At 41.0% G+C, this 12338-nt stretch overlaps 1 protein-coding gene across 6 annotated transcripts in view; it reads right to left on the bottom strand.

Moving 5' to 3' along the window:
• The window catches only part of PCDH17 (protocadherin 17), a 293915-nt gene that overhangs the window by 268516 nt on the left and 13061 nt on the right, over positions 1-12338 (bottom strand). The window contains exons 1-2 of one of the 6 annotated variants that reach the window (XM_040341336.1): positions 11297-12062; positions 7492-10852 (exon numbers count right to left, since the gene is read on the bottom strand). The exons of 2 other annotated variants lie outside the window; for them this stretch is intronic. In XM_040341336.1, the coding sequence (XP_040197270.1) occupies positions 7492-9972 (2481 nt within the window). In that variant the 5' untranslated portion in view covers positions 9973-10852; positions 11297-12062. Of the gene's footprint in view, positions 1-7491; positions 12066-12338 lie in introns of those variants that run through there. 3 more of the 6 variants (XM_040341338.1, XM_040341340.1, XM_040341335.1) reach the window with 3 other exon arrangements.

Below are 12338 nucleotides of genomic sequence, written 5' to 3'. Positions count from 1 at the left end.
CACTCCTCTCCTGTACATACTACCCCATCATACCCTCCACACTTCTCTCTGGTACGTACTACCCTCTGTCATACCCCCTCACTCTTCCTGTACATACTGCCCATTGTCATACCCTTCACACTCCTCTCCTGTACATAGTGCTTTTTTCCGTACCCTTTGTACTCCTCTCCTGTACATAGTGCCCACTGTTAGACCCTCCACATTCCTCTCCCTCACCTGCACATACTTCCCACTTATATACCGTCCATACTCCTCCCCTGTGTCGCTTACCCACAAAAACAGTTCTTTAAAATTATACTGAATATCCTTAATGTTACCAGCTCTAGAATGGACACACTTTTGTTAGTTCAACTAAAGGAAATATCAGTTCTCATATTTGTTCTGCCCCATTATTAGTACTCATTTAATTTTGTGATTACTACTATGATGTATAGAGGAACATCAGGGATCTCAGCTACTCTAAATATAGCACTTATATAAAAAAGTGGCCCTGAAAATATTTTTTAAATGTTGGCAACTGTGCACTTAGGCACTGCCCAAGGGCCACCGTCCACCGGGTCAGTAGGGGGCCCCATGAGAGGCTCCTGGGATCCTGTGATAATAAAGCGGTAGTAAACTTTCCTGACATTACTACTTTTTAGAGGCCCTGGGGTAGGTTATGCCACAACGTACAAGAATGCACAGCATATTAGCACATTAGTGTACACTTCAATTTTCAGACTGAGCCCTCCAGTGCTGCGATGAATCAGGCGGGGCCTGGACACTTCCATCTTCACCCGGTCTTCCTTCTGGGTTCTGTGCCTTTGGTCACTTGCCTTGGCTGGGCTGCGTTCATGTCATTCCCACGCATTTATTTATTATTTATTACCCCCCATTCACACCTCCGCGACAAAACGCCCGACGCCGGCCGCTCGTGCCGCTGGAGGGGAGAATTCCCATTGCTGTCTATGAGATGGTTCACATCTCATAGACGCCGTACACCTGCGGCATGAAAAAAAGTCCCGGACCCTTTTTTTCAGGCGGCATTGGTGTTCGGCCATACAAAGCAATAGGAAGGATTTGTAAAAAAAAAGTTACACTATTCGCGGCAAAATACGCCGCGTACGCGGCGTTACTTGTCGCGGAGGTGTGAATGCAGCCTAAAAGGCCCCACCAAAATCCTCAGCACCAGGCCCATGATGTTCTTAATCTGGCCCTGCATAGATTATAATGGTAACTAGTTTTTATGTGCTACATCTATTTAATTCCCTTTTTTCTTTTTAAATATTGCATAATCCTACAGTAATCTAGGCAGATGTAAATATTCATATTCTTTCATATTCAGAAACTCTGATATGAACATCTCATAATATACTTATTCCAGTTAAATGTGTGGCGTAAAGAATTTCTGTTCCAGGATTAATCATTCACAATTGGTCCACTTTAATGTAACCATTATAAAAGGGCATAGAACTGCTTACCTCCTTCATAAAGCGGTAGTAAAGTCACCTGTGTGATTTTTACCTACAGGTAAGCCTATAATAAGGCCTACCCATAGATAAAATGAATATCTCCTAAACGTGCATCCTTAGGCCCCATACACACGAGAGGATTTATCCGCAGATACGGTCCAGCGGACCGTATCCGCGGATAAATCCTCTCGAGGATTTCAGCAGATTTCTATGCAATGGCGTGTACACACCATCGCATTGAAATCCGCGCTGAAATCCTCTGGCAATGACGTGTCGCGCCTTCGCCGCTATTATGACGCGGCAACGGGCGCGACGCTGTCATATAAGGAATTCCACGCATGCGTCAAATCATTACGACGCGTGCGGGGAATCCCTTTGGACGGATGGATCCGGTGAGTCTGTACAGACGAGCGGATCCATCCGTGGGATCCGATTCCAGCAGATAGATATTCTGTGCATGTCGACAAATATTTATCTGCTGGAATTCGGAAATATCCGCGGATAAATATCCGCCAGAGTGTACACACTATAGAATCTATCCGCAGAAACCCATTCGATGGGATTTATCTGCGGATAGATTCTATCGTGTGTACGGGGCCTTAGAGACGTCACTGGCACAAATGCTCTAAGGGTCCAGCATACTGTGCCAGAGCCAAGGGCTCCTGAATGCCTGTGCGGGAGTGAAGTCATCACGGTCTTGCAAGCGCAATGATATGGAGACGGGTGGGGACCATCTTCCCCTCACTCGTCTCCATACCCAGCCAGGGAGAAGAACCCAATCGCCTCTGCCGCTACTGACAGCTCTGGTAAGCGGCCAAGGGCACCAGAGAGCAGGGGGAGGGCCCCACCGATAAAAGTGAATTTGTGGCGAATTCACCGCAGGGACCACTTTTATCTTAAAGCGGATGGCCTGCTGAAGAAGAGGATACTGGGGTTATGGTAGCTAGGTGCTGCCATAACAATGATATCCCTCTTCAAAATAGCAATGTAAAATGACGGCAGGCGGTCCGTAAGATAAAAGGCATTGTGTGTGCAGCCCCCCCCCCCTCGGCCCCCCTAATACTTACCTGAGCCCCCTCTCTTTCCAGCAATGTTCACAAATGTTTTACCCGCTAAAGACTGTCCCTCCTCATTGGCTAAGACACAGTAACGGCACCATTGGCTCCTGCTGCTGTCAATCGAAGTTGGCTAGCTAATCAACAGAGAGAGGGGCCGGGGCCGGGCTCAGCCTCCATGTCTAAATGTACACAGGGAGTTGTCACTTGGCTTGACACTGGTTTACACCATTGCATTGTGATGGTGTGCACTGGAAAAAGTGTTGCATGCAATACTTTTTAGCGCAGTGCAATGCAAGGTGGTCTACAACCTTGCACCATGCATCAGCCAATTGAACTTAATCTTAATATTTGTGTGATATTTCAATAAAGTTTGTAAAAAAAAAAGTGAACAGCACTATGCACTGATCTTGGCATATGAGCACAGCAGTGTAGCAAAGTATATGCAACATTGTATGTATTTATGCCTGCAATCCTAGACAGTAAATGGAGACAATTTTACAAAGGTTTGCAAAAAAAAAAAATCCCAATTACGAAGAGGTCAGAAGTAGGTTTTATATTGTTTCTGTACTACTTTGAAGCAGCAGAGGGAGGAATAATTGACTCAATTTGTAAAATCACAGTATACTTGTCTCAGAATATGTCTGCCTGCTCAAGTTTTAACATTGGCTTGATGTTTGACAGAATTGATAAATCCCATACAAAGTACTGAGACCAGGGGGTCAGTATTATAGCCAACATTTTTCAAAAGGAAAAGGTCAGCAATAGTAGCCTTAAAGCATTTGTTAACTCCAAAATGATATCCCGGTCCCTTAAGTGAATGTAAACCCAATGTGTTTACTGTCACAATGTAGAGTATAAGAGTTCCTATCATCTGTGCCCAGTCTTGCCACAAAGAGTTAATCCAGCTCTGAGCAATCCTCTTTTCTTTTTTCAGTGAGATAAATGGACAAACAGGAGAAAACGTTTGTCTGTTCTTCCCCCTTGCTGTGAATGACAGGTTTTTTACATATCGCATGCACTAGCTTGAGCTTTATTTTTTAATTCCCACCCCCACTCCTTTTCTGAAGTCATGTGGTTACTTATCTGGATTTTGACTGGATGTTAGTGATCATAGCAGAATTTAGTGTAAGGAATACATAGGAGAAAATGCATGTTGGCAAGGGGGGTGTAGAGGTGGGCAGGGAGTCTACCGACATCACGACTCCACCCACCGAGCTCCAGACAACAGATCCATCCACAGAATCTGCAGTTGTTTCAGTTATTATAACAGACAGAGGGGAGACATTTGACAGGTAAGGATACATACAGGAGGCATGTATATCCATATAGCACTATGGCAGTAGTTTAGAAAGGATGAGAGTGGGTTTACATCCACTTTAAAGCAGATTAAACAGCACAGTGCTTGTGCTGTGTAATCTGCCCCCCTCTTAACTGTAAAAAAAAAACTGAATCTGCCACTTCCTGTATCTCCTTTTTGGACTGGCCATGAAAATCAGGGCTGCTGAGCCGTGGTCAGAGTGCATCAATTTGTCATACGCAGCCCTGCTCTGCTCTCATCTCTTCCCCTCATTCCCTTGTTCCTCCCTGTAAGCTCCTTGCTGTGTGTCTCATTCTCCAGCCTGGCCCCCTCCTCCGCCTCTATTAGTACATATCCCAAAAAATATTAAATGGTCACTGGCAGCATCTCCAATATATTAAGGCACAGCACACTGTATATATTTTTTCCTAAAACGAGCGTTGTAAATGGCTATTTAGAGCTGTCTTCAGGTTGTTCATGTGACTCGCGGCCTCTCTACAGCTTCGAGACAAAGCATCTGCAGGAGAGGCTAAAAGGCCATGTGATCTCCCCGGCTGACGTCAGAGGGAGATCACGGCCCCTCCTGCAGAAGCCATCCATCGGAGCTGAAAAGTGGCCGCGGGTCATGTGACCAGCCTGAAAACAGATCTGAATAGGTATTTACAATGCTCGTTTTTGTAAAAGATATATACAGTGTGCTCTGCCTTAACCTCCCTGGCGGTATGATTCTGTCTGGAATTACTTACCAAAAGCGGTACAATTATTTGCAAGGAAATTTGGCGTTTTATACTGTAGGCCTGTGATTTTTAGGAATAACTCACTTAAATCTGACCAAAGAATCTAATAGGCATCCCGGGTATGACATTTTTTTAAAAACAAAATTTTAAATTATAATATAATAAATAATTATAAATAATTATAGCAAGTAATAATATAATTAAAATAAAAATTATTCAATAATGTAATCAAATCAAAATCACTGAAATTTTTTCAGTTGCAGAATTGTTGCTGTCATTATTATTATTTTTTTATGACGAATTTCCCCGCAAATCGCTATCGCACAATTCTGCAAGTGATTATAATTTATTATCGCTGTTTTCTAGCTGATCTAAAACCATTTTTGACATAAAAAGACACTTTTGGTTGCTATGGACAATCTACAGTTTTCAGGCAGAAAGAAAGGTTTTTATTATATAAAATGACATGTAGGGCACTGGGCAGACCACTAGGGACAAGGGGGGAGTGTTTTTTTACATACAGTACTGTAATCTATAAGATTACAGTATACTGTATGTATAGTGTTTGTTTACTTTTTTGAATTTGGCGCCGATCTCCGCTCCCGTGCGTCGTAACGTCGCAGGGAATGGAGATCGGCGGCACAGGAGGACGCTGTGTGAATCGAGCGAGGTCCCGCTCGCTCACACAGCGTGGTGACATCGCTGGATCCAGGACAAGGTAAGCCAGCGCACGCTGCAGGCTCTGCATGTCTACCCCGAGCGTGACTCGGGGATACCGATCGCAGCAAGAAAAACCCACCCCGAGTCACACTCGGGGATACCGCCAGGGAGGTTAATATATTGGAGGGGCTGCCAGTGACTACAAAGTGTGCATTAACAAACACTTTAATGGTTTTCTCATAAAAGTACCCACAGCATTAAAATGAGGTCTAAAAATTCTCCTCCTTGTATTCTTTAAAAGAAACTTGTATTAGCAGAAATACAGGGGTTGTCATTGCTGACCTCCTTCTGAAAACGCCAGTTTCCTGGAGAAAATTATTGATATCACAGGATCAGTGTGACAACTGGGCATCTCAGAGGGATTGATTTGATAAAGGCAAATAGTCTGTTCATTTGCAAGATAAATTTCCCCCAGAACTTAGTGAATGTCCTTTCATCATCCAAACGTGTGCTCGCAAAATGTTTATTTCTTTTTAAATATCACTTACACATGACTACACAGACAGTGAATATTCACCAAGGAGCAAAACATTCCCTTGCAAAGTGTAGAGTCTATTTGCCTAGTGGTCAGCTTTAGCCAGATTAGCAAGGGGAGAGGTATTGGTTGCTATGGGTTGTTGCTCTTTTCATAGTTGTTAAATTCTATAGAAGTTTATTCAGTTAGAAAAAAAGGAACACTCTGTGTCACCTCTTTGCTGTGATAAAGCTTTTAATTTTTTTATGTTGCTATGGCAGATGAGATAATGAAAAGGGAGTAATTGATGGCCTCTGGAAGTGAAGTGCCATACTCAGTATTTCTAGGTCTGGTGTGGTCATGTGACTGACTCTCTGGCCTTCTTCCTGCACGACAATGCTGATGTGATGTCACGGACGCATGTTGACCAAATGAACATTCATCCCAGCGCTGTCACATGGGGCCGGGGAAAGAGTCCTTAGCCCTGTGCAAGCTCCAATTTGCTTCTTCTCCTTACTCCTGACAGCCGAACAGAGTTAAAATAGCTGCGCGGGTCAGCATTAAAGTGAATCTGATTAAATAGCCCTGCATGGGCAACGCATAGGTTTGTATTAAAGTGTGGTCAAAATCTAAGAAAAAAAACAAACAAAAAAAAAATCAGCACAGCTCTCTAATACATGCATATTTCCCCACCTTATGAGAGGAATTTACTTAAACTGAAGGTTGCAAAATCTGGTGCAGCTCTGTATAGAAACCAATCAGCTTCCAGGATTTATTGTCAAAGCCTAACTGAACAAGCTGGAGTTAGAAGCTGATTGGCTACCATGCACAGTTGCTCTAGATTCTGTGTGCTCCAGTAAATCTCCCCCTATGTCTCATTTATAAATGCTGCAAGTAATAAAAAATACCAGATGATCCTATTAGAAATGCAGTCAGCTGCTAACTTAATGGACAGGCAACGCTGCCCTTGCTGCACTGAAATAGAGAGGAGAAGAAACAGCAGGTAGTTAGTATAGCAAGGAAGTGAGTGCTGAGAATTTGAACAAGGAGGACCCATGGAGATGAGGAGTGCTGACACAATTCAATAGGCAGGACTGACAACACTGCTTGAGAATTCAATGCAGCTGTGGAAGTGCTGTCAGCTCATTACAGGAAGTTGGAAGCTGACTGCATTTTCAGAACCAGCATATAGGAAAATGTGCATGTATTGGAGATCCAAGCTGAATTTTTTATTTATTTTTTGTCCTCATACATACACTGTAGGAGCATGTAATAATATGTGCATATACATATTTGAAGCAGTAAGCAACACATTGTATGTTTGATTTGAACATTCTCCTTGATCTAGATGTTCCAACACTGTCCCTAGACATTCCACAATGCAAGAACTCTAACTTGGTGCCCATGATAAGAATAATGTACAGAGGAGCATTTCTCAACCGATGGCTCCCTGAGAGAACAAAAGATGTTTTGCTAACAATACAAGGCATGCACAGTCACCTTAAGGGGGTAACTAGTTTTCTTACATGACAAGTTCACTTTGAAGAAAGAGATTCTTTTTTATAGTAACAGTTTCTGTTATGTGGTTGCAAGTAGATAACACAAGCTTTTTCTCTCTGTGAAATAAAAAGAATAAATACATGTAACAGGCCCACTGCTATGTAATTGAGCAGTTTCAATGTAGTGAAAACAGACATACAGTCGGTATTTGAACTATAGGGCCATCAATAGCTATGCTGGCAATGAGTAATTAATGAAATAATTTCATCCCTACCTTAGTTAATGGTATCCAAGTAGAGGTAGAAGAATTTTCAGATGCCATTCTTGTTGGGCCTGTGTCATTGTCCTGATTTTGACATCCTGCATTCTCTTCAGGATCAGTCTCATTAGAATTAGGAGTAAGATACATAACGCCTGAATGAGAGGAACTGAGAGGAAGTCTGGACTGACAATCAAAATACATTGGAGATGTGACTAGTAATGGGCAGCTCACAACATTCATTGCATTTTTTTCTTCCACTTCACTCTGGACAAGCATAATATCATTTTTGTTTATCTTCTTGTTTTTCATTTTCCCCAATTTAGGCTGAGAGGTGTAGGCTGTCCTACCGCTGTAGGATCCAACGTCTTTGTTCTCCTTTTTACATTTAACAACTATTGTGACCATTGCCGCAAAAAGGATTATAGAAATTGCACTCAGAGCAACCAAAACAGGTAAGTAAATATCCCAATCCCGTTGTTCTCCAATTACATTGTCATCATCATAACACCCTAAACAGTCTGAATTTGCCTTTATGATGAGTTTTGCCACAGTTGAAAGTGATGGTTTTCCATTATCGGTGACTTTGATTATTAGTTCAACCACTGGGGCAATATCCTCCCAATGTGGGTTGATCAATCTGATCTCTCCAGTCACTGTATCTATTTCAAAGAGGTTCTCTTTACTTTCCTGAATTATTTCATAAGTTACTCGCCCACTTTCACCAAAGTCAATGTCCATAGCTCTAACAGTGCTAATAACATATCCCATGCCTACATTTTGTGGCACATAAATTTCAGCAGTGTCATTCTGTAAGCTGGGTAGAATAATGACTGGTGCATTGTTATTTACATCTAGAACAGATACTCTGACAGTGGCATTGCTTTCTAAATGTGGAGTGCCTAGGTCCTTTGCAATTACTTTAAATTCAAAATATTTTGTTAGCTCATAATAGAAAGTCCTTAGGGCATAAATTGCTCCATTCCTTGGGTTAATGGACACATATGTTGAGATAGACACGCCATCAATATATGAGGAAAATATAGAATAAGACACAGTTCCATTTTGCTCTAAATCTGGATCTTGTGCAAGAACTGAACCAAGGTACTCTCCAGGGATATTATTTGCAGAAACTTGCAATGCATACATAGATCTGGAAAAACTTGGAGGGTTGTCATTTTCATCCAAAATCCTTACAGTAAAAGAATTTGTAGAATCTAGCGAGGGGTTGCCATTATCTCTAGCAATGATAGTTACATTGTATTCATCTTGTATTTCACGATCAAGAGGCCTACTCGTTACGACTGTATAGAAGTTGTCATAATTATCTTCAAGTTTAAATGGGACATTGCCCAAGACCCAGCACTGGAATTGGCCATTTTTTCCAGCGTCCTTATCAGTAACTCTAACTAAGGCTATAACAGTACCGGGAACAGAGGCTTCACTAATTGCTCCTTGGCGGACAGACACAAAGCTAATAGATGGATAGTTGTCATTTATGTCAGTAACTAGAACAGTCACTTTGCAATGCACAGGAATTGGGTTTGGTCCTTGGTCTTCTGCCTGCACATCAATTTCAAGCATCTGAATTTCTTCATAATCAATGTTGCCCTTAACCTGTATCACACCAGTCTGAGAATCAATAGTAAAGAAGTCCCATACTTGTTCAGATGCATAGCCACTAAATGAATAGACGATATCTGCATTTGAGCCTTCATCTGGATCTGTAGCATTAAGGTCAATAATCATTTTACCCAATGGTGAATTTTCAGCTATTTCAACAGTGTATGATTTTGATTGAAAAACAGGACTGTTGTCATTTGCATCAATAACCTTAATGTTTATCTGCAGATTGGCTGATCTTGGAGGGTTACCTCCATCAAAGGCAGTTAGAATAAGTGTATGATGAGACTGTTCTTCTCTATCCAGGGCTCTCTGAATAACTAACTCAGGAACTTTTGTACCATCCCCTCGAGATTTAATATCCAAGGAAAACAAGCCAGAATCACCTCTTATCTTATAAGTCCTTAGGCCATTACTTCCTAAATCAGGGTCTTGTGCTGTTGTTAAAGGGAATCTGGTACCTGGTGAGGCATTTTCTGAAATATCAATATCAATCTGATCAGATGCAAATTTAGGAGAGTTGTCATTTATGTCAAGTATTTCAACCTTGATCATACATATCTCCTTCTCATTTGCAAAAACTTCTAGAGAAAGTACACACTTAAGAATGTTTTTGCACAAAGCTTCCCGATCAATCCGTTGCTTAGTGAACAGTAACCCACTGTTCGAATCAACATCCAATAAGTGAGGAGAAGAGTTCTCCAGCACCCTAAAATTAGGTCTTTTGCCTCTTTCTGGTGGCTCCAGCTGTGCATCGTTAATATTGCCTATGGCATTTCTTGACCCCCCTTCTTCTGAAATGGAATAATTCAACGTTTTCAAAGCTTGAACAGAAGCCCAATAGAAAAAGTAAAAAAAGACAAAGCGGCACATCCCAAACACTGGCTGTTTATCAGTTAGCTATTTTTTGTTGTCACTAAAGTCACAGTCAGATGAAAAACTAATAGAGAAGGCAAGCCTCCAGTGATCTGCCACATGAGGGCAGTTATGACAGCATTAGGAGATTGATTTCACTTTCCAAGAAATCCAAGTATTTCAATCTTGGACGGTTTAAAGCAGATGATAACTATCTCATCCAAAGAAGATTAGACAGATTGCAGTTTACACGTTCTATTCTGATGTATGATTGAGGAGCTTGAGGGAAAAAAGTGGTGCCTTGCATAAAAACATTCTGTTTAGAGGGACAGGCTGGGAAAGTGGCTGCAAACTTTCCAACAGAAAAAAGCTATTAAAAAAAAAATGCACTCACAAAATGCCAAGTTGTCACTCAGCTATGCCTTTAAAACAACTGTCACTTGCATCACATTAGCTATATTTGCAAGCAGAAATTCATGAATATTAAACACTGTGTGGATTTGCAGACGATCTGGACCACATCCAAAATGCAAGGACCCATCAAAGATGATCATCAATTGCTAAGTATTACAATCACGGCTTGGTTTAGTCATTTCATTCTTAGACTTTTTTTCTGTTCTTTAAGGCCAACAGCCACATCAGCTTACAACCGACAATTGTATTCAGTTAAATTCCAGTTTTCGTTCTACAGTCTGGAACAAATCAACAGGCAAAGCATGCTGAATGCACAGATTAAAAAAACGGTAGGAAAAAAAAAAGAAGATTGAAATCACAGTTGAATAGAGAACAGTTACTGCATTCATAGCCAGATTTGCTTTGACTGTTCCTCTCTCATTTTGTTGCCGATCTTTGACATGCTATTACTTCCTCTCCCCGCAGTCTTCAACAAACGATTAAACTAAAAAAAAAATCAGGATTAAAGCAGTCCTCATTTTCACAAGTATTTAAGGTATGTTCGGCAAATATTATTGTGAGTGGCGAACATAAGCAATCAATAGCTGCAGATTCCCAATGGACTCCACATTAAAGCAAGAGCCGCAGTGACTGGTGCTTATTCTGGATGAAGAGCACTAAACATCTTACAAATTCAATTTCATTTCCAACAACAAAACAGCTGTCATTAGTGAAATAAGTTAGAACGTAGTCATAGCATGCACAATATCAAATTGGCTTCTAGATAAATATTCCATATCTTGATTTCAAGGCAATGAGCTTATAGTTTTCGATATTCAGCCGTGACTCAGACAATTCACCATCTTTTTGTACAAAATGCAATCTGTAAAGATGTAAGAGTATATATGGTGATGTTTTGCAGTTGTGAAGGTGAATCGGTTTTACTTACTCTGGCATCCTTGCAAGAGAGATGCAGTGAATAACAAAACACAGTTATCCAAGCAGTCCCCGGGATTATTAATTCTCCTTAGCTGCTGTGCATATAAATGCCACAGATCTTGTAGGTAAAATAATAGAGAAGGCTCTAAGCAGGAAAAGCACAAGCAATTCTTTGAAAAGGCATGGATACGAGTTGATTTTTTTCCCCCATCTGCTATTTTCCTCCCAAGTCCTAGACAAAATGCTGCTATTTCTGCAATCTGCAGCAGCCCTTGTGTTTGCCTCTGCTGGTACTTCAGTCGTTCATTCACAGGATACAGAAGAATCTGCACTACGAAACGTTACATTTGGAAGACGGCAACAGACCCAAAGCTACGCAACACATTGGAAGTTGCTAAAATTCAACAGTTTAGAGGTGCCTTAAATCCTCTGATCCTCCATTTGCCATACGCCAACCTTCACTCTCAGTTCTTCTCTTTGACTGACTTAATTTCTTGTCTCTCTTGCTCGTTCTCGCTCTCGTTTTCATTTTTTTTTTTTTTTAAAGAAGGTCTAAGAGAAAAGATTAGCTTGTTACTGCCACCTACTGGCTTTGACATAGCAGTTCACTGCCTTAGTACTTCATCACTCATTTACACAGTTATATACTTGGGAGAATACCTCATATTGCCATAAGGTATTCTCTTCAGCTAGATATCTGAAATCCATTTGTACCATCTCATCCTGTATATCCACTGTCTCAGAAACATCACTGCGGAGCATTAGACTGCACTACAACATGAAAGGCTGCAGCTCAACAGCTGACATACGAGACAGCAACATGTACTGTCAATTAAGCCCTTAGAATAAAGTGGATTTGCACAAAACAAATTCACGCTATATATATATGGCAGTAAACACAGTAACAATGCACATGTGAATTGAAATCTTATATGTCATTAATATTACAAACCAGCACAGTACTAACAACCCACATTAATTATCCTTTTTTTTTTTTTGTTTACAGTAATTAAATTACTATACCTCAAATTCATTACTCTTTCACGGTGATG

This window comes from Rana temporaria, chromosome 2, assembly GCF_905171775.1.
Source record: "Rana temporaria chromosome 2, aRanTem1.1, whole genome shotgun sequence".
Taxonomy (NCBI): Eukaryota; Metazoa; Chordata; class Amphibia; order Anura; family Ranidae; genus Rana; species Rana temporaria.
The sequence above is the reverse complement of the archived record's forward strand: the minus strand, read 5'-3'. Positions and strand labels throughout refer to the sequence as shown.